Genomic DNA, 23,025 nt, shown 5'->3' on the forward strand with positions numbered 1-23,025 from the left:
GTATGTGTGTTTGAGACAGAGACAGAGAGACAGAGAGAGACAAAAACAAAGACAGAGTGAGAGGGAGGGAGGAAGACAAAGAAATAGAAAAAAAGAAAGAAACAGAGAGACAGGAGAGAGAAATAGAGATATAGATGGATGGGAGTGGGTGGGTGGGTGTGACTGGTTTCTGAGAGGGTGTCCAGTCCTTGATGGCCACATTGGATACAGGCACCACAATGCAGATGACTCCAAACATGGAGAAACTTCCATTCCCTTGAGCCCCTGCCAGGGCTATCCATCTTCTCAAAAATTTGCATTCTCAGAACCAAATACCCATTTTCCACCAGCAGCCCATTCAATATGCTAGGATCCCTGGTATCTATAGATGGTACTCACAGCCACAGCTCTCAGAACTGATCTGTGGCTTAGAGGCTCAGTGGATTGATGTTCCCCCTTCCAACTTTCAAAAACACTAAGTGTAAAGGTTACTTTGAAACTAATGGCTTTGAAATAAAAAGCCTATGAAACTGTGGTCTACTGAGAAACTCTTAGATCCCAGGATCTTTGAGTGCTATTCAAGGTCTTGTACCTGTACTTCCAAATTGGGCAACCTATTAAAACGGGGATTTCCAGCCCAACCTCACCCTACTGAAGGTAAACTTCTTGGCCATTCCTGGGAACTTGACTTTTAACCAAGGCTAGAAGATCTTGATGCATCTATGGCCCATGCTCTGGACTTCCTGTTTCATCCTCACTTGTTTCCTTCCTGGTCTCACTGAAGTAGAAAGCATAAGCACTCTCCTCTCTATACTGGGATCAATGAGCCAACAGATCTGCATTTCATTCCCTGCAAGAAAACAGCTGGAGCACAAGAGATGCCTAAATATCAAGATCCCAGGGGCTTTGTCACAACTTCATGGCACATGGTATGAAAGTGCACACAGAGCCCACCATATTCAATGCAGTAAGATAGGCCACTTGGCAATGGTAACAAGAAAAAGACAACATGATCTGTTTTCATTTCAAGAACATACATCAACATATAATTCATATGGTCTTGTTCCCTCTTGTGGAAAGAGTGTGGTGGAGAACGAATAGCAGGTGGTAAAGAAAGTAAATCCAACACATTTCATTTTAATCTTGGTTCCCCAAGTGTACTTTTCTTTAGCTGTCTCTATGTACAACGAGATATAGGACTGTCCTTTCTAGGTATCTAGAAAATATTCTTTTGTTTCTCTCCAATACAAACAGAAACACTATTACACAGATATCTTTAGTTGCTTGTGAAATTCCTAGAGCCAAAGTAACAGGGTCAACTTTCTTTATTTTGGAATCAAGCAATAACTTTCCATATTTACTTTCACTGGACCCCTCATAACCACTATCCCTCAAAACCAACAAAATCTTCAATGACCCTATACTTTCCATGTCAGCCCCTGTGAGACAGCACACTTTCAGATCTTCTCTACATGGTGTGCAATTACTTGTTTGAAATGCATGTGGTTGTTTTCAGAGCAAAACAAAAGTAAAGCCCCAAGTTCAATGCCCATTACAAAAATAAAAAGAAAGAAAAAGAAAAGAAAACTAGGCTCAGGTTTATTAAGCAACTCATTCATGATTATGGAGCTAGCAAGTTACACAAACTAGATGTGAACACAAACAGTCCATTTCTAAACCTTGCTTAATGCATAATTTCATGGCAAATGGAAAGGTGCCAGAGACCTCTAGAGTACTCCTGATGACCACCCAAGTTTTCTTGACTCAAAATCGACAAGCCACTTTTTCAAGTACCTTAATGAGCTCCTGCATGATAAACCCTAGTAAAGAATCAAATGAGCTAGAATGAAAAAGGGCTTGTAAATTTATGCGCCATAAATACTAGGGCCAGACTACCTACCACTATAGGCAAGTAGCCGATCCCAAACCAAGAATCCAATATTGCCCAAAGGAACTAAGGCTGATTTCTATAAAGATCTCCCAAATGTATTTTTTGCATCAAAATATTTACCAGAGAAAAACAGTGAGTTTTTAAAGAAAAAATAATACAGAAGGTATCATAAAAAGTATTTGCAGATTGGAATTCACCAAAATGAAAATTTTGTATTCACCAAAAATAAAGGAGAGAAAATGTAAATCAGAGTAAGAATATATTTGTAGTATGTATCATCATCAAAACTCATCCAACATAGGTGAAGAATGTTTACAGATAAATGGGGAGAATAAACAATGAGATTCAATAAAAGACTTAAAAGGAAGCCAGGCATACCTGTAACCCAAGCTACTCAGGTGACCAAGATCTGACAATCATGGTCCAAAGCCAGCCTGAGCAGTTTAGTCTGTGAGACCCTTATCTCCCATTAATCATCAAAAAAGCCAAAAATGGAGCTGTGGCTCCAGGAGTAGAACACTAGCATTGAGCACAAAAACTCAGGGACAGCACTCAAGCCCTGTATTCAAGACCCAGGACTAGAATAATAACAAAAAAAAAAACCACAAAACTTAAAAGTTACTTCTTAAAAGAGAACATCCAAATGGCCAACAGGCATAAGAAATAAGACACAAAACAATTACTCACCAGGGAAATGTAATTGAACCCACATTACCCTTCTGAATGGTATTAAAAAGACCACAACACTGAGTAGCTAGGACTCTCATACATTTCTGGTTGGAAAAGAAACTGACAATATCAAGAAGAATGAATTTAACACTATTTACTAGAATTAAACACACAGCCTATGACTTTGTCATTCTACTCCTACATTTGTCACCAAGAGAAATGAGGACATATGCCCACTACAAGACACATGAAAGAATGCTTACAGTGAACTACATCAACAAAAATATCTTCCAAAAGAAACCAAAAAAACAGGTGTCAATGTTTACACCTTTAATTCTAGCTACTTAAGAGGCTGAGATCTGAGGACTGAGGTTCAAAGACCGCTCAAGAGGCAGAAAAGTCCATGACTCTTATCTCCAATTAGCCACCAAAAGCCAGAAGTGGAGCTGTGGCACAAGTAGTAGAGTGGTTTGCCTTGAGTAAAAAAGCTAAAAGACAACATACAGGCTCTGAATTCAAGCCCCAGTACTGGCAGGACAGGAGGTTAAGAGATAGAGAGGGGAGGGAGAGGAGAAAGAAAAATTGTTCTCTGCCTAAACTATGTGACATCACACAATTGAAAGTAACCTACTGTTGCTATACAGAAGATCATGGGATAAATCTCAGACTTGAGGAGTAAAATAAGTTAGGTACAAAAGACTACAAATCCTACACAATGTTCATACATGTGCAAAACTTTTCCATGATGCAATAAGTCAGAAGAATGATTCTGTTTAAGGAAAGCACAAACAGAAACTTCTGGAGAAATACAAATGTTTTTCTGATCAGGTGTGTACATGTGTATATGTATAAAAAGTTATCAAAACACAGGCACAAGATTTATGCATTTTACTGTAAATAAATCTGAATTAACCTGTTATATAGGGTTGTGGATGTAGCTTAGTGGTAGAGTGCTTACTTGCCTCACATTTTCAAGGCTTTGGGTTCAATCTTCAGTACTATTTTTTAAAATCATTTGTTTTAAACACCCAAGAGGTAAGACTTCTCATGTAATTTGTGTGTGTGTGTGTGTGTGTGTGTGTTCGTGTGTGTGTGTGTGTGTTCGTGTGTGTGTGTTCGTGTATGTGTGTGCTGGTAGTGGGGTTTGAACTTATGGCCTGGATTCTGTTCCTGAGGTGTTTTTCGGCTCGAAGCTAATTAATACTCCACCATTTGAGCCACAACTCCACTTCCTGCTTTTTTTTGGTCACTGATTGGAGATAAGAGTCTCCCAGACCTTCCTACACGGACTGGTTTCAAGTTGCAATCCTCACACCTCAGCCTCCTGAGTAGCTGGGACTACAGGCATGAGCCACTGGCACCAGGCTTCTTGCATGTTTTATTTCACTAGTTATCCTGACCCTAATGCTTCCTAGCAGTGTGGTTTTTGACATACAAACATCTGTACTCCTCTCTACTTCTCTTATAATCTGCACTTTCAAGAGAAAAGAATAAAGTAAAACAATTATTTGCACATCAGCATTAGCAGGGTTACACTTTGCAGTGTGTTGGGAAAGTTGAGTGAGAAGGGTATCATACATTTGGAAGTGTCAGGCACAAAGTAAACATTACAAAACTTAGCTGTTATTCAAGAAACAAATGGATGAGGATAACAAATAAGGGACAGAATCAGTATTATAGCTGGAAGGGAAGGTATATAGTTTAAGAAAGGAAAGAAACTCACAGGTACTGCTGGCATGTCCACCCCTGCCACCAACATGCTCACACATAACACTAAAAAGTCACACCTCTACCACAAACACCCCACTGAAGAAACACATCAGCTCTGACATCATGGTTGTTTCCTTTTTCCTCTTGAGGAAAACTTCAAAGTAGCCTGCTACTCCCTTTAGAAATTAATATCTGGTAACTAATAAGGTCAGAAAAGGGGCCTTCAGCAAATTTCAGAAAGCCTGCCAAGAAGCTCCCTTCTAGCCACCAGGTAGAGGAACAAAACAAAAACATTCCTTTGCAGAGCTCACTCCTAAAAATTCCCTTGAAAGACAGCATGTTTTCTGAATATCTTTCTGAATATATCTTTGGTTAGTACAAAAGCTGAATCAGCTTGAGCACTACGAACAAGGATCTGCAACTTTTCTAGGCTGCAACACTCATGCCACAGAGGGGATACAGAAGGTAGTTCTCCATCTATTGCTAGCCACCACCCTATCTTTTCCAACACTGGCCCCCATAAGAGAACCCAGGGAAACAATCTACCATTTAGCACCACATCCAGTATTACACCTACTAATACCAGCTCATGGCTTCTCCTCAAGCAAAAGCAAGAAAAAGCACAACCAGCGCTGATTCCAGGGTTCCTCGACAGCTTTCCTGTTCTAATCTTATTCCTGAACCATAGTCAACAATGGTGATCTCAGTAGTTTGGCAATGCACCCACTTCCTATTGGACAAGGAAATGTAAGATCTAACTCCACCCCACTGAAATAAACACACTCTGAACCTCACAATCCTATTCTTTTTAAATCAGTTCTCAAAGATCTAGGGTCTACTCACTCATAAGACTAAAAACCTCCAATCAGCAAGAGTTCATTCCTAACTTCCTCTATACTACTGTACATTTAAGAGTCAAGATCAGAGTAAAGGAGCTGTGGTACCCACAGAAACATGTTCTCACACAGGCAAAGTGTGAAACCAGCTCCAAAGTGCTTCTGTAGGAAGACAGGGAAAAGAGGGCTTGGAGGAGAAATGGTCCTTTGTTTCTAAAGCATACTGGGAAACTGATCCCTAACATTTCCTAGACAATATAATAGGTTCAAGGTTCAGATCTGTATGTATACAGATAACCTTGGAGAACATCATCTTTTTCATGTATTTTTATGACATTGCACAGTCAAATGTCTATGGAGAGCAGGTAAGTAAGCAAAATGAGGGGAACTAGGCAAGAAATTCTTTCTGCCCCAAGGAAAAGAGGGCTTAGTCTCATTTCCTCAAAGTCCGCAGCTTTTTTTGTTTCTTCTTTTACTTTTACTCTTGGATAGAGTCACAGAAACAAAACCGTCTAAGTACCAGGCACACATGCTGTTATCATCCATTACCATGAGTCATGACAATCTGGGTAGAGCACAGGTGAGAGACAGGGAGAGGAAAAAAGAAAAAAGAAAAAAACAAACAGAAGATCTAAACCATTGCTAAGATTTATTGTTTTTTTTTCCTGTTTTTTTTTAATGTGCCAAGAACTATGCTAAGGACTTTTTTGAATTATTGTTTATTTCCTCACAGTAACTATCTGAAGTAAGTACTATCATTATGGCTCTTTTTAAAAATAAAAAAAAGAAGAAATACCTTCATTACTATTAACTGCAAGGCCTGGGCTGGAATCTAGGGCTCATGTCTAAAGCAAAGCCCATACTTTAACCACAATGCTGTACTGCCCCCATGTGCAGGCAGTGTATATGCCCTGGGATCCAAGAACACCAGCTCCTTGAGAAAGGAAAGAAGGGAGGGAAGGAAGGACAGCATGTATACATACATACATACATACATACATACACACACAGTTTTTAGAAATAATTTCTAATCAATTATTTAGAAAGAACCTGATCATAATGATCAAAGGAGTCATAACCTATTGAAACCACAACACTCATGGGAAGAAAGTTCTAAAAATAATGAGGACCTTCACAACAATAGTGTAAAAAGTAAATATCACCAACTGAATTCAATCATTTGTTGCAATTATATTTTCAGAATCCAAATTCATAAAACATCAAGAAATCTTTGCTCTATTAAACTGTAAGATCTTTACATGCAACAAACATTTATTAGATACAGCCTCGTATATAGTACCCATACTAACCAGGGATGTAGGAAAACACATTTTAACACAAGTGAAAGCATTAATAATCCATAGAATGAATGGAAGTCAAGGAAAATGTAAATACTTGTCACTACTACTGATAATAAACTGAAAAATATCTTCTTCTGTTTCATTTTTTTTCCATTTCTGCTAGTCTATTTCATGTGTATCACTAGAATATACTGGTTGAATGGTTTCCTGTTTTCAAACAGTAAACACATCAGAAACAACAAACATAAAAGAGAACATTCTAACTACATGAATTCTAAAGATTCCAAAAACTTCTCCTCTGGCTTATTTTACAGAACAACCAAGAAGCAAGTCAGAAAATCTGATATCTCCTCACTAAAGTCATGGAAGTCAGAGCGATATAACACCCTCAGAGGAAGGAAAAAGCCATTTCCTGCCTGAAAGGTCAATGGCATTGAGACCAGAACTCCAATCCAAGCAGCAGGAAGGTAAAAGTCAAATATTATTTCAAACAAGGGTGAGAAGGGGAGGGAGGGGAAGTTTGAAACCAGGAAAAATGGATTAATCTGTTGCACAAGATAAAGGCACATGTACGCTGAGGGAAAATTGGGGCCGCCCAGTTCTCAGGACACACTGGGCAGAATCATCATGCTCCTGTTGTCTTCAGAAAGTCATAGCTGAAGCAAAGAGTTTGGTATGTTAGTTCAGGAAGACATTAAAAGGCAGGGCATACTTGCTTTTGCAGGAAAGTGAGTATGAATGATTTGTGGAAGGGTGGGAGGAGGGAATTCCTAGACAAAGAATGAGCAATTTAGAGTATTTTTCCCTTAAAGATCATAGTGATCATATCCACTGCATGCGCATGTGCATGCATGCACGGACGCACGCACGCACACACGTGCATGCACACACACACACACACACACACAAAACACTGACCACTGCCTAGAATCATTAATACAGAAAAGACAGCTGGCTGCTTTTCAACTGGACCCCTATAATAGTTACCAAAACACACACACACACACACACACACACACACACACACACACAAAACTGCCACCTACAGGCTAAATGTGAAAACAAATTCTGTTATGTAAGATGATTCTTTCTGGGAAACATAATCACACAATCACAAAATTTCACAAAGATACATAAGCCAGTATACAGATATCACACACCTGGCCAGCTACCTATCTAGCTAGCTATTTATTTGCTGAACTGGGGCTTGAACTCAGAAGCATTCTACTAGTTTAAGCCCCACTATCAGTACTAATATTATTTTAAAATAAATATGGTTTCCTTTTGAGACAATAAATTTGGGGATGCATAAACCTTTTATATATGTATGTATGTAATACACCTGTACTCATTCTCAGCTCATGGATAATTGAAAAGTCATGATGCTGTAGGCCAAAAGCAGGCTCATAAAAACACCTACCAAACCTAAGGTTTTTAATAAGAACAATAAAACCCAAGAATTTTGAATAAAATGTTTTTAAATACTAACCTTTCAGACCAGAGGTGTATTACTTTTTCTAGTTTCAAAACAATCCTGTAGCAGTATGGAGGTTCTTTAAAGACTCCACATAGAGCTCCCCTATGACCCAGCAATCCCATTTTTGGGCATTTACCCAAACAGTCACAAACAAGGCTATACTAAAGCTACCAACACAACTATGTTTATCACAGCATTATTTACCATAGCTAAGATATGGAACCAACCCAGATGCCCCTCAGTAGATGAATGGATCAAAAAAAATGTGCTCTCTCTCTCTCTCTATATATATATATATACACACACACACACACACACATATATATGTGTATATATATATGTATGTATGTATTATATTGGAATTCTATGCCTCCATCAGAAAGAATGACACTGCCCATTTGTTAGGAAATGGAAAAAATTATATTAAGTGAAGTAAGGCCCAAAGAAATACAGGTCCCATAGTTTCCCTTATTTGCAATAACTAGTATAAAATTCATATGACCATATAAGATGATGCTAAGCAAAATGAACCCCAAGATAGAGACACAAGTGGTTTTATCTTTCTTGCTGTTGTTTTTAATGTACTTATAATGTACCATGTGATTTTGTTTCTTTTGTATGATCTTCCCCCATGGTCTAACCCCTGTTTTCACTGTATTTGATTCCAGTGCCCTGCATCTTGTATATACATTTTTCTAATTTGGGGAGGAGAAGGGAAATAACAAAGTGCTGAAATAAGGATATAGGTTGACCCATTGTAACAATAAGATGAAAAAGACACTATGTTGAAAACGAACTTTACAACTTCATGGGGAGGGGGAGGGGGGAGGGAAGGGGAGGGATGATGGGGGGGATTGGAAGAAGAAAAACAAAGGAGGAGGTAACAATGTTGGATAGGAAATGTACTCATTACCTTACTCATGTAACTATAACTCCTCTGTACAGTATTTTTACAATAAAAATATATAAAAAATAAAGAATAAAACAATCCTGTATGGCAAGTACAATTGGCCCCATCTTATATATAAATGTGGCTGACCTACTCACCAGAAGTCATATAGCTAGGAGGGAACCAATTCTAAATTCAAATTGGAAACTATCTTGATCTTCCACCTGTAACATACAGGCTGTCATAAAAACACACTTGCAGTTAGGGTACTGACTGAAAGATTCCAGTAGATATTTCAGATCTTCTACAAATCTTTAGCTTCCACTTCTCTGACTTTAGCCAATCCTCCATTTTTTGAGATATTTTTTTCCCTACCTAAACACAAACTGCAGTTTATGAAGGTACTTGCTGAACTTTTCACTTAATAACTAATTTGTTCCTGTAATCTCCAATGAAGTTCCAAGGGAAAAAAAAACAAAAAATATAAAATAACACCATAAAAAACACCCACATGTATATAGTACTGTTATTAAAAGTTGTAAAAAAAATGATGTGATTCTGCCTCTGAAAGCAAATCACATGAGATAGTTGGAATTGAATGGGTATATACAAAATACACTTAAGTAAACACTCAGACAGTCAACACAAAGAGGTCATTGGCGTGCAAATATAAGCTATCTGTTGGGAAGAAGAGGACAAAGTTGACAGCAGATGTCCTACTATATTGACACTGGCTCAGAGGAAAGCTATTACCTATTCAAGGAAAGCTGGCAAAGAAAGAAATTCAGATTGACATGAAAGAAAATAAGAGGGTTTTAAGAAAGACCAAGAGATTCACAGTGCTTCATAAGTACAGTATCTCTACTAACCAAAGAAGTATCTCCCATGTCTAGCTTTTAGACTTGTTCAATATACAAGACAGGAAGAGAGGAAGGAAATGCATCCAGGATATTCAGTGATGCTATGAGAGTGGAAGGGTGGAGCCTTACTACTTGTTGCATTTCCCCATCATGTTCTGGCTCACCAAGCTCGCTAGAATGCCCTACTTATGTAGTTTTACCTAAGCTGCTTGAATACATGTCTGACTATGGGCTATGTATGCATTCCACAGAGGTAAGCCCAGGAAGACAACAACTATTACTGCCTTTGCCCAAAGCTCTTCTTTGGGCTCCTTTGGAGGATCAGTGCTGGAGAAGAGGATTTAACACAGCAAAGTATTTCAAATGTATGAACTCCTGTCAGAGTCAGCTAGTCCCGCAAAAAAAAAGGATTCTAATGATTTCCTTTCTCCAAGTATAAACATTACCTCCCAAGAGACTACACTGATTCTGTGAATCAAAAGAAGCTTTCTGTTTCTCTTACTTTCCATATAGTGTGGTGGCCCCTCCTGGAAAGCATTCAGGAGAAAATATCGATGTGTCACTTACATCTGTGAGAAATTCCTTAAAAATAAAACAATCTAGAAATGCTGGCAAATCCTTACCATCATGATGCTTTGGCTTAAACAAGTATTTTCCCTGCATGTGTTCATTAATGTCCTTGAGATACTGCATTGTGGATTTACGTATTCAGACTGACTGAACAGAGACATGGGCAAGAATTACAAAGTCACATACCACTACCACAAAGGGCAACTTTTACATTAAATTTAAGAGAAATTTTCATTAAATCCTCTCAAAAAGAAAAAGAGCAGACACTCTTTGAGGGAAAAATGTTCAATCAAGTCAGATAACCAATATAAACTATCCTTCAAAGTCTAGGTTGGCAAGATTGGTTCTTTCTGAGGCCTGTGGAGAAGCTGATCCTTGCCTTTCTCCTAATACTGGAGAGACTGAGGCAATCTGACATTTCCTGGCCTATAGACCATCATTCTGATCTTTGCCTCATGTTCAAGGGCATTCTTCCTATGGGCACATCAGACTCAGGTTTTACGATTCCATTCTGATGAGAATACACTCATGGTGAATTAAGACGTGTCATAATGACTGCATTTTAACTTGATGACTTCTATAAAGACCCTAACTCCACATAAAAGACTTTAACACAAGTTTCTTTTTTTTTTCTTTTTTTTTTTTGCCAGTCGTGGGGCTGGAACTCTGGGCCTAGGCAATGTCCCTCAGCATTTAAGCTCAACACTAGCACTCTACCACTTGAGCCACAGCACCACTTCCAGCTTTTTTTGTTTATGCGGTACTGAGGAATCGAACCCAGGGCCTCATGGATGCAAGGTAAGCACTCAACCACTGAGCCACCTTCCCAGTCTCAACATGAATTTCTTATAACAAATGAATTTCCATAATGTATATCTTCAAGAAAATAAGTCTCCTTTAGAGCAAGTTGTCTAATCAAGCCATGAACGTTACAAGCCACAGACATTTACTTAAAGCCATGCCATATTCTTAATGTTGGAGTTCTAAAATTGAATTTCAAAAGGAATCTAAAGGGAAATTCAAAGAACCACCATGTTCATTTGATGGATATGATACCTTGATCTATATAAGTTTTGGGGTTTGAGATTAAAGAAATAAAAAAGATTTTTATGAACTTTATATTGTTGATGTTAGAAGTAATAAAATCTCTTTTGACAAAAAGCCAAAGACATTTGTTCAGAATAGCTCAGGGGTTTTCAGTGGTTCAGCTCTTAACACCTCTACCTGAACCAGTTCTGAAAAAAGATGATGCCAAAGGAGATACGGTTTCAGAAATTGTGTAGAAGTCAATATGGAAGTATGATAGATGCACAGAGAAAAGGTCTAGTTTTGAGATACAAACTAAAAGGACTTAAGTAGAAAAATTAAAAGTAGATTCTCCAGGCCAGGTACTGACGGCTCATGCCTATAATCCAAGCCAATCAGGAGGCTGAGATCTGAGGATCATGGTTCAAAGCCAGCCAGGGCAGCAAAGTCCATGAGACTCTTATCTCTAACCACCCAAAAGCCAATAGTAGAGCTGTGGCTCAAGTGGTAGAGCAATAGTCTTGAGCATAACAGCGCACGGCCCAGATCTTAGTTCAGACACCAGGACCAGCACCAAAAAAAAAAAAAGGATTCTTGAAATGTAATCACCAAATTGCTTTAAAAATTTGGGCTGGGTGCCAGTGGCTCACATCTGTAATTCTACCTACTCAGGAGGCTGAGATCTGAGGATCTAGGTTCAAAGCCAACCTGGGCAGAAAAGTCTGTGACTCTTATCTCCAATTAACAACCAGAAAACCAGAAGTGGCATGGTGGTTCAAGTGATAGAGCACTCTCCTTGAGCTGAAGAGCTCAGCGACAGCACCCAGGCCCAGAATTCAAGCCCCATGACCAAAAAAAAAAAAAAAAAAAGGCAGTTTGTGATTTAGGTTAAAAGGACACGCAATCTCCAGCAAGTCTAGTGTGCGGAGGAGACACTTGCCATACCCAGGATGTAGAGAAGCACAGAGGCACATCCCAGGAGATTTCAGTTCAGGACCACTTAGCGCTGAGAAAATGGCAACAGTCATCCCAGGGATGGAAGGGTATAAGTACTGGCTTCACAAAATGATGTGGCTTTTTGTAATGAAATAAAGTAAATGACATTAAATGAGTTATCAGGCTGAGACTTATGAATCTTGGTGCTAAGACTGCTCATCTTGTATAGGCAGCTCAAATAAGCTTAGCACATGAGTTTCATTAAAAGAATTAACCCATTGCCAAGTAAAATGTCTCAAAGAATTGGAATCTTGTCAAACTAGCTTAACACCATAAAATGGTACAACTTAATGAGAAACACTACAAATCTTGAGAAATACAACACACAACTCTCTAAGACTGATTTTCTAAAACTGATTTGATGTCTAGGTAGACCCAGAGAGCAATAAGTAAAACACTGTAATTAAAAACTCCTTTTGTTCAATTATTTGAGCAAAAGTTCTCCCAATCCAATTCTTTTTGAACCACTGCAATAATTTTTGTTTTTGTTTTTGTCGCTTGTGCGACTTGAACTCTGGGCATGAACACTGTCCCTCAGCTTTTCAGCTCAAGGCTAGCACTCTACCACTTGAGCTACAGCACCACTTCTGGTTTTCTGGTGGTTTATTGGAGATAAGAGTTTCACAGACTTTCCTGCCTGGGCTGGCTTTGAACTGTAATCCTAAGGTCTCAGCCTCCTCAGTAGCTAGGATTACAGGCATGAGCCATAGGATTACAGGCATGAGCCATTGGCGCCCAGCTTGCAATAATTTTTTTTTGAATTTTAAATAATAAAAATGTCTGATTCAGGGGCTGGAAAGGTGGCTCAGCGCTTGCCTTGCATGCATGAGGCCCTGGGTTTGATTTCTCAGCACCACATAAGCAAAAAAGAAAAAAGCCGGAAGTGGTGCTGTAGCTCAAGTGGTAGAGCCCTAGCCTTGAGCTGAAGAGCTGAGGGACAGCACCCAGGCCCAGAGTTCAGGCCCCACGACTGGACCCAAAAAAAAAATAAAATGTCTGATTCAATCACATTAAATTGAGACCATTCTCTTTAAAGGCCCACCTCCTGGAGACATAACACATTCTTGAGCATGGAAGGCAAAACAAGACACAGTGCTCAGTGATGAATCTGAAAGATGGTGTGTAAGGGGGCGGGAGGGGGGGGGGAGAGGATTGTACATACCTTGCAAATCCACAACGGCCTAAAGCCTAAGGCAAACTGAATACAAGTAGAGTTGGAGAAGGGAGGGAGAAATTGACTTGCTATGACTAGAAGGAAAAGGAAAGAAATCCATATTCTGTAATATTTGGTCCTGATAAAATGTGATAGCTACTCACCTGTCTACTGTTTCTACGTCAAAGCAAAACCTCTTCTCAATAGATTCAGTTTTCCTCCGTGTGCAAGATTTGAGAGTAACTGATTCATCTTCTCCCTGGTGGGAAAATGCAGACTATCAAGTTGAGGCCAAGAATGTGGAGGCAAAAGCCTCTTACAACTATACTTTGGAAACCCTGTTATAATTAAGAGGAAAATATCCTTAGTGACTGATGGATCATGATGGCACAGCATGTCCATGGGACTTGGCCTGTTGAATGTGCATGTGTGAGTGTTTGGGTGTGTGAGTGTGACCTGAGATTAGAAGGAGTGCTAAGACTTGAACTCAGGGCCTAAGCACTGTAGCTTAATTTTTTCACTCAAAGTTGCTGCTCTACCACTTGAATCAAGATCCACTTCTGACTTCTTGGTGGTTACTTGAAGAGTCCCACAGACACCTTTTCAGGCTGGCTTTGAACTGTGATCCTAGATCTCAACCTCCTGAGTAGCTAGGATTATAGGCCTGAGCAAACTGGTACCCAGTTTGATACTGTTTTAGTCAGGTTTGATTTGTGGGTTTGATAACACAGTCCCCTGCAGAGCTTCAGGAATCATACCACCACTCACAGCTGAAACTGCCCACTGACTTGGCTGATGATTAAAATAGTCTTCCTCCCCCATTAGATTGTGAGTTCCTGAGAACAGAAACTATGTATGTTTGCTTACTCTAGTGTCTCCTGAAGCTAACCAGATCCCAGATAAAGTAGGTATTCAATAAATATATTTTAATAGCTTTATTGATACATACTATGTGAAAAGCACATGTGTTTAAAGTGTAAAATTTTATAAACTTTGACATATGTATGAACCCATGAAAACTGTAACCACATCTGCCGTAAAAACATTTCTATCATCTTTAAACTTCTCTTATATCCTTTGGTAATCTATTTCTGCCCAACTCAACCTCAAGTGGTCAATGAATCTGGTCTCTGTCAGTATAAATTAGTTCACATCTTCTACAATTTGATATAAATAAAACAACACAGTATATGCTGTTTTCTGTTTGACATCTTTTGTTAAAAATAACCTTTCTGTGACTTACCCATATTGTGCACATTAAGAGTCTGTTTCTTTTCATGGCTGAGAAGTTTTCCACTATGTGGAATGTGAAGATTTTTACCTTATAGCACTAATTTAATGCCTAAAAACACCAAAGCAGCTGTCCTGATGTCTTCTCTTTCTGACACTTCAGAATTTGTTAGGGTTTCTGTTTCTCCTGCCTTTGCCAATCATTTTTCTAAGCTAAAGGGGAGAAATCAACAAGCTTGACTGGTATGCTGAAATAATGGAAATAAGACTCCAGAAGATACCTCTAGCCACCCACTGATAACAGAATAGCACACCAAAACTGAAGACCTGTGAAGTAACAGTTTATATTCTCAAGCCTTACATCTATTGCCTTTGATAAAAAGAAAAGATTAATTTCTCATATTGAAAACTGTTCTTTCTCCACTTAGTAAGATATATGAATGCACTAAATAAAAATTGCTTTGGACCAACAAACCAGACTGAAAGTGAACATACAAATGTTCTCATCACTAAACCCAAACCAAGTTGTACCCAACCTTCTAAGAAGGTAGGAAAATCAGAGACAATTGCTAAATTGCCCATACAGGTTCTTTTTTAACTGGCATGATAATAAAGTTCTCTCTGCCTTCACCATTACAAGAAGAATCTGCAACCTAGAATAACCAATCAGTAATTTTCCATGACAACATGACAAATAGCATGAAAGGAATAAGGGAAGGAGAGAGAAAGGATGAATCTGTGCTAAAAAGCTGAAATGAAAGGGATATGAGGTGTTCAGGAAATTGGGGACAATTCTCTTGACCTGGGATGAGAAGGATTCACAAGAAATGAAAATAAAAGCCAGATGGTGCCTGTGGCTCATACCTATAATACTAACTACTCAGGAAGCTGAGATCTGAGGATTATAGTTTGAAGCCACTTGGGCAGAAACGTCCAAAAAAAAAATCTATCTCCAGAAAAAAAGCCAGCCTGGAAGTATGAATCAAATGGAAGAGCATCATTCCTAAGTGAAAAAAATCAAATGAGAGTGTAAGGTCCTAAGTTCAAGTCCTGGTACTGGTAAAAATAAATAAATAAATAAATAAAGATGAGAAAGGAACAAGAAGTAGAGAGAAGCAGGGGAAAAAGTCCTCTGGTCATGGTCCTTGAGTCTTGGAGAAACACAAGGGAAGTAAGTATGGCTAGAAGGCCAGAGTAAGAGGCAACATGCAACAAGAAAGAGTTTGAGAGAGGGAAGAGGCCAGGATTCTGAGTCAGCTAAACTGCCAACTGGCAGGTCTCCAGGGACCAAGTAATTGACATCTTCCAGTCTCACATAATGAGGTCACACACGATGATGTCACATACAGCTATTTAGCATTTTATAACCATTTGATACATTTAATACCACATACATATGAAATACAAAAATTACTCTTGGTTGTAGTTCCTAACATAACTTAGAGCTAAGAATAATTATTTTAGTTTTCTTTGGGGCCTCATAAAACCAGTACATAAAAATTAAGAAACTTTTTCAGGGAAACATTGGAACTGTTTCTTTATACATATAATCGTGATTAATATTAGCCAAGCAAAATCAAGCGTGAAATTTTAAAAGTGAACTCACCCCCTTTCCTCCTGATTTTTGGTCAAACGGAACCATGGTGATCTGTTTGGAATCTCGCTGGTACGTACAATAGTGCTTCACCCAAGAAGTTCCAAAGTGACCTGAAAGGTGACATTACCCATTAAACACCTATACACATCTACTGAATGCTGTGCCTTGTTAACTGCAGACAACATAGCCCACAGCCCATAATATTCATCCACCCTTGCCCTGTTTTAGAAGCAATGTATTCTCCACATCAGCAAGGCTGAAATAGATATCACATCCCACAGGCTGGAAATGGAACCAAACCAAGGTTCCCCCTAGAGACCCAAGAGCACTATTTCCCACTAATGCTATATCCAGTGAATCTTAAAATATAAGGGAAGTGGAGGTTCCCTGGGGAAATTAGTTCATGTTCCCATCATCAATCTCTGTTTGAAGTTTCCGTTCTCTCCCTTGGCAGGAGTGAGATGACTGAGGCAAGAACACAGAAAGGCTCCTTGCCACCATCCCCACCTGGGATGATGACATCACACTTCCTACACAGCTGCTTGCTGACTCTGTGCACAGACCTACTTCTAAACGCCCAGTTTTTACCTTAATATAAATGAAAAAGATATGAAAAGCAGACAAGGAAACTTCAGACAAAGAAGAGATGCACAATGGAAGTAACTATAAATGCCCAGATACAATCTAAGCAGTCTGTCTCTCAAAATTATGCCTTAGTAAAAGGAAGGTGGCATATACTTGAGGTCCAACAGGATCTTTGATTTTACTCAGTGCCTGACCACTTACTTTATTTTGAACATCAAAGTATTATTAGAGGAAATAGGTATAATTAGCCTTAAAGAACCTCAATCAACATTTAGAGATCACAAGCAGAATGGTCCAAGTTTTAAAAAACGTGGTCAGAGAATCAGCAGCCTTTTAATAATTAATAATAATATCGCACAGCTGCCAGCTGCAAGTGTTATTGTCATTTTAATTAGCTTAAAAAGCAAGATGTAAGTATTTACATTGGAGTAGAGAAAACAGTTGAAAATACTAACTACCCAAATGTATTCTGGGTGGTTTTGAGCATCAAGATCTAATGGGTAGCCTACTGAATAATATGTGAATCATAAGTTTACATTGCAGTGGCACTATACAAGGATGGACAGAAGGATAACAGATGGATAGACAGATAAAAAGGGAAAGAGGGAGGAAGGAAGAGCTGTGAGAATACTTCCTTACAGCCCTTGGAACGCCAGCTAGTATATATGGAGGGAGAGATGTTGCTGGAAAATAGTTTTGCAGCCATGGTAGGAAAGACTCACTCAGGCAAAGATCATCACTGAACACTATGTCTATGGAGGGCAAAGTGTCCAACAAGAAGAAGGATATTTACATGATCTTAAGATATCTTCCACAGATTTGCTACTCAATTAAAAGGGAAAATAGTGATGATATATTAGAAAAAAATATGTATTAGTAACCAGGTATTAGAGACCCTGAGTGAGTGATTTAAAAAAATCACCCTAGAGGAGCTGCTGGACACCACATGCCTCTGGATTGGCCCCCAGAAAGAACACATAGGTAAGATTAGGATGGAGACGTCTAAATCTAAAATCACAGAGACACATCAGACAAATCCATGTTAAAGAAACGTCAAAAAAAGAACTGTACTGTGTTCTCAAAAGTGTCAATGTTATAAAAAACAAAGGAAAACTAAGGCACTATTCTAGATTAACAGAGACTAAAGCTAGGCAGCATGAATGTCGACAATAGAGAAAACAAAGTGTTGTGTAAGGACACTACCGGGACAACTGGCAAAAATGAAACAAGATATGTAGTTTAAATACTGTGTAAACAGTCAGTTTCCTGGGTGTAGTTTTTATCCTCTTTAGAAATAATCACTGAAGCTGTGCGCCTGTGGCTCATGCCTGTAATCCTAGCTACTCAGGAGGCTGAGATCTGAAGATCGTGGTTCTTAGCCAGCCTGGGCAGCAAAGTTCATGAGACTCTTACCTCCAATTAATCACAGAAAAAGCCAGAAGTGGTGCTGTGGCTCAAGTGGCAGAGTGCTAGCCTTGAGCAAAAGGAGCTCAGGGACAGTGCCCAGGCTCAGAGTTCAAGAACAGTACTGGACCAAAAAGAAAAAAGAAAAAAAGAAGACATATTAACTGAATAGCTGGGTACAATGGCACATCCCTGAAATCCCAGCATTCAGAAGGCTGAGATGAAAGGGATTCCAAAGTTCAAGGTTAGTCAGTGCTACATGGTGGAACTGTCTTAGAGAGGAGGAAAATATCCAACTCATTGAATTACAGGAACACAGATATACAATTCTCCTAATGGTTCAGGAAAAAATGTAAGTGTACATGTGTGCATACACATGTGTGTATATCTCACCAAAAAATAAATAAATGAGACAAAATGTTAGAATTTGGGGAATCTGGGCCCATTTTATATAGTTTATCCTTTTACCATTCTTGCAACTTTAATGTAAGTCTGAAATTATTCAAAAATAGTAAGTTCCAAAATCTTAAGTCATAAAAAAGCTGTATCCTTATGAAATGTCCCATGCTTCTATGTTAAAGAACCAAATAATGGGCCTAATTACAATCAACATATTAATGTCAAATCATGGAAAGTGTTTGAACAAAATGGTATCAAGTAATGAGTATAAGAAAAGCAATACTGATTTTATACTTGTAGTGAGTAACAGTAATATTATGAGCAGAAAGTGAACTAGATCTTTACATTCCTGAAGATTTGTTTTCAAGATGACCTCAAAACCTTTGCTGAAAGGATCCCCTAATAAGGCAAAATAAGGACCAGAACTGAGTTGATTTCCACTTCAGTTCATTCTGTAAGTATAGGAACATAAAGCCTTTATTACAGCAATACGTTCAAGCAAATGTGTTACTAAGCCCTAAGTATAACAATCACTGAAACAAAATATTCTATTCTCTTCCATCAGGAAGCTTTAAGGAGTGAAGTCATCTTATAAGCCCTGCCTAGCAGAAGGGACATGAAAAAAATTCAAAACCTGCAGAAAGAGCAGTGTACCCTATTAATTAAACATGATGAAAAAGCTGGGTGTGGTGGTACATGCCTATGTTCCCAATACTAAGGGTACAGAGGAAGGAGTAACTGACAGTCAGCCTGGGCTACAAAGCAACACACACACACACACACACACACACACACACACACACACACGAAAATAGAAAGCAAGGTGGGACATACTAGGAGAACTATAATTAAGGTGGGGGGATCTGTTTCTTTCATTTGTAGCACAGCATGTATCAATTAAACCTGGAAGTGGTACCCTAAATCACAAAGATCCACCATAAAGCCTGTCTCTAGGCCTAAGGCATGAACTTGTGAGTCATTATTACCAACTCCATGTGAACAGCACCTGTCTCATCATCATCAGGGAAATGGGTTTCTTCCTGGCTCTCAAAATGAGCTTTTCCTTGTACTTTTCATAATATTCAGTGTTGGCATGAAAGGAGTTGAAGAAAGGAAGGGTCCAAGCCATGGGAAAGAGGTCCAAGCCATGACTGTTTGCAACATACAAAATCTTGTAGCACAAAAGATCTTTTCAAGGCTACAATGTTCAGGGCAAGGTGTATACAGCCATTGGAAGAGCAAAGGATGCTGAAGAGTCACTAGGGAAAAAGGAGCAACCACCAAGCCTAAGGGAATTCTAGGGTACAGGGGCAATTCCCAGGCACAAAGCAAATAGAATAGGTCACTGAGAGGTCCATAAGATATTGTGGATATCCTTTTCCCTTTAGAACCTTCACCACAGAATGACTAGCACTCTCCCAGGAAGGCTGAGACTCGGTACAGGAAGCCAGGCACTGCCTAATGCACTCTCCTTCTACTGAGGTCTAAGCATACTGGCCACCGGTAGGCAGAGCACTTACGTTTCTCTTGCACGTACAAGTATCCCTCCATGGTGTAAGGGCTGATGGTCTTGTGCTCCAAGGGGTTCTCCTTCATCTTTTTCATCAGTGATTCCACTTCTGATCTAGTGCCTTCAAAGCGATTTCTTGTCTAGGATGAAAGGAATTTGACTCAAATTGAAGAAACTTCTAATACTTCTGAAGACCAACCTAATAGTATTCTTTTATCTAAATAAAGGACATTCAAAGTGGGCAAATATTCCCTTGTAAGTATTCTTGGACCTTACAATATTATACCTGAATAACTCAAACTCTCATGGCCAAACATCTAGAGAACTTGTACACAATGCAAATTCCCAAGCCTTACTTATAGTGACCAAGATGATCTTAGGGTCACTTGACTCAGATGGTCCAAGGCCTGCCCATCTTCAGGACTGTACTCCTCACTTCTCCAACTGCAAGAAATGTGGTTCATTGATGGATCACAGGTTCCTCCTCAAAGGGGAGTTGGTGATTTAAAAGAAAAGCTTGGTGTAGTGGTACACTTAGTGGTACACACAGTCACCCCTTCATCCAGGGTAGTCTGTGCCCTAATATCCACCTGGCCCCCAAGGATCCCCTCTATGACTCCCACCACTGACGGAGCCCACCTCACACCCTCCCTTTCACAGGGTCCTAGTTGTCAGTATCTCCCAACCCTGCTCCAGTAAACCTCAATTGCATGGCTCTTAATTTCAGAGTCAGCCTCCAGAAGAAGCCAGCCTGAGGGAAAGCGATGTTTTGTGAAAACTTTTCTAACACTGCAATGTTCAATTTCTGATATGACACCAAGAAGCAGGTGAGTCCCAGACTTGTAAAGGCCACACATTCATGCTACAAGAAACACCCAGATCCATTTCCTATACAAGAGCATTCAGAGACAACACAAAGCCCAATGTGGCCAACTCCACAGAGAAGATGGCTTTACCCCAGTAGCTGCTACCAAAATACTCCAAAGCAAGATTCTGAGCACCCAATGGTCCTAAGTTTATAAGAGAAGACTAGGGATGAACCACGCGGACTGGATTTCCTGCCACCTCTCTGAGAGTTGCACAACAGCACATCCTTTCAGCCAGAGGTTGTGTCCTGCTCCATCCCCTGGACATACACCCTAGGGTCCCAAGTGACCAGGTAGCAGATGCACAGAAGGGAGGTTGGGCTGAGGTTGGCTTTCAACTGCCAAAGGAAATCCTGACTCTGTTACAACAAATTTAAAACATAATCAGCAGCACTTATGAAAATATAAATAGTGCTTTGAAGTGATGGAGAGGATGATGGTCTGAGCCCCAACCACCAACAACTCTAGAAATGCCTGCCCCAGTGGCCTTCTGAATCCAAGAAGGACTCATCCTTCCCACCTAGCTCCAACCCACACAAGTGAGCTATAAGGTACCCCCACCTGAGGTTTTTTTGCCCTTGACTACAGAAACGAAGCCTGTCATTACATTTACTCACATTTTGTATGCTGATGGTCAATTGTGTCTTGAAGTCGCCAAAATCCTTGGCCAGTTCATAACCATGGTGATAGAAAGTAAAAAGTCCTTGCAGGAAGGCCAGTAGCTGTGATGATAGAAGAAGCATTATTAGATAGCTGCATCTAAGTTTCCAATACTGACTTAAAAGTCTAGAATAGAGTAATAATAATGGCTAACAGGTACTGAATAACATGTTTTTGCCAGCAAGGGACCCTGTTCTGTCTCACTGGATAATCACAACAAACTATGACCTAAATACAACTGTGACCATCTTTAATATAAGGAAGCAGATTCAGAAAGATTAAATAATTTCCCCCAAAACACACTGGAAGTGGCATCAGGATTTGAAACCAGGTCATCTGAGCACCAATATCCACATGCTTACCCAGTAAGCCTCACGACCTTCTAAGATCATTTATCTTCTACAAAATAAAATTCTCATAGGAGATGGGGAGCAAGCATTGGTAGATCTTCTAGTTTCAAAAAACATTAAGTATCTGGACGTCAGTGGCTCACACCTGTAACCCTAGCTACTCAGGAGGCTGAGATCTGAAAATCATGGTTTGAAGCCCTTCTATCTGACAGCATTAGAACTCCTGCCCTGACATCAGGAAACGAATCCCAAGCAAAGCTGTGACTGGAGGCTGTACCATCTCTGGACCTCAACAGGAAAATGCTATGACTGCTCCCTTCCATCCTACTCACCTCTAACAGCAAGAATAGGATTTTCTCTGACACCAACACTGAACGTGAAGTTGGCTCTACTTGTTCTAATATCAAATAAAAATATTGTTTTATAAGCAAATGAATCAGGTGCCAATATTAATAGAGCCTATCTGTTTTACGGTAATCTTCATAGATCTAAAATCATGTGTTTATTAGTGACTATGAAAAATGCTGACATCCCAGCCACTGTGAAGAGCACACAACTTCTCTGGGGATGTAAGATGTCAATAGTGGGGAGCTAGCCAAGGTAGCAAGCAGTAAGTAGCAGCATGGATGAGGATGGTTACTAGAGAAGTACCAGAGGGTTTTAAACAGTACAACATACCTGCACTTGCAGATATCTTTCAATCACTTAGTAAGCTACCTGGAGAGCTATGCAAAGAAATTTCCAGTCTCAAATCAGGATAAGGACTGTAAACTTAAGTGAGTTAGCTGAGACCCTAAATGTAGGATTCTGATATGTTTTCTTCACTTTTCAAAGGAGGTTCTTGTCTTGGAATACCTCAACTTCGAGGTGTCAGTGGCTTCAGTGGTTGGGTACAGGGGGATAATGCTAATTTCTACTTTTCCATGGTACTTCATCTACCCACCTCAACTGTGGTCTAGAAATATCAAATGAAAATTCCAGAAGCAAGCAGTTCCTAAGTTTTAAATTAAGTCAACACTCAGCAAAAGAACTCAAACACTGATTGGTAGTATGACATCTAGTTCTGT

At 39.4% G+C, this 23,025-nt stretch overlaps 1 protein-coding gene across 4 annotated transcripts in view; it reads right to left on the minus strand.

The window, feature by feature from the left end:
• Nucleotides 1-23,025, minus strand: part of Arhgap26 (Rho GTPase activating protein 26) — a 462,007-nt gene that overhangs the window by 307,049 nt on the left and 131,933 nt on the right. For all 4 annotated transcript variants that reach the window (XM_013020413.1, XM_013020415.1, XM_013020414.1 and 1 more), the window contains 4 exons: nt 21,566-21,670; nt 20,093-20,222; nt 16,194-16,294; nt 13,522-13,616 (listed from right to left, as the gene is read on the minus strand). In XM_013020413.1, coding sequence (XP_012875867.1) covers nt 13,522-13,616; nt 16,194-16,294; nt 20,093-20,222; nt 21,566-21,670 — 431 coding nt within the window. The remainder of the gene's footprint in view (nt 1-13,521; nt 13,617-16,193; nt 16,295-20,092; nt 20,223-21,565; nt 21,671-23,025) is intronic.

This window comes from Dipodomys ordii, unplaced genomic scaffold (assembly GCF_000151885.1).
Source record: "Dipodomys ordii isolate 6190 unplaced genomic scaffold, Dord_2.0 Scaffold50, whole genome shotgun sequence".
In the NCBI taxonomy this organism is placed as follows: Eukaryota; Metazoa; Chordata; class Mammalia; order Rodentia; family Heteromyidae; genus Dipodomys; species Dipodomys ordii.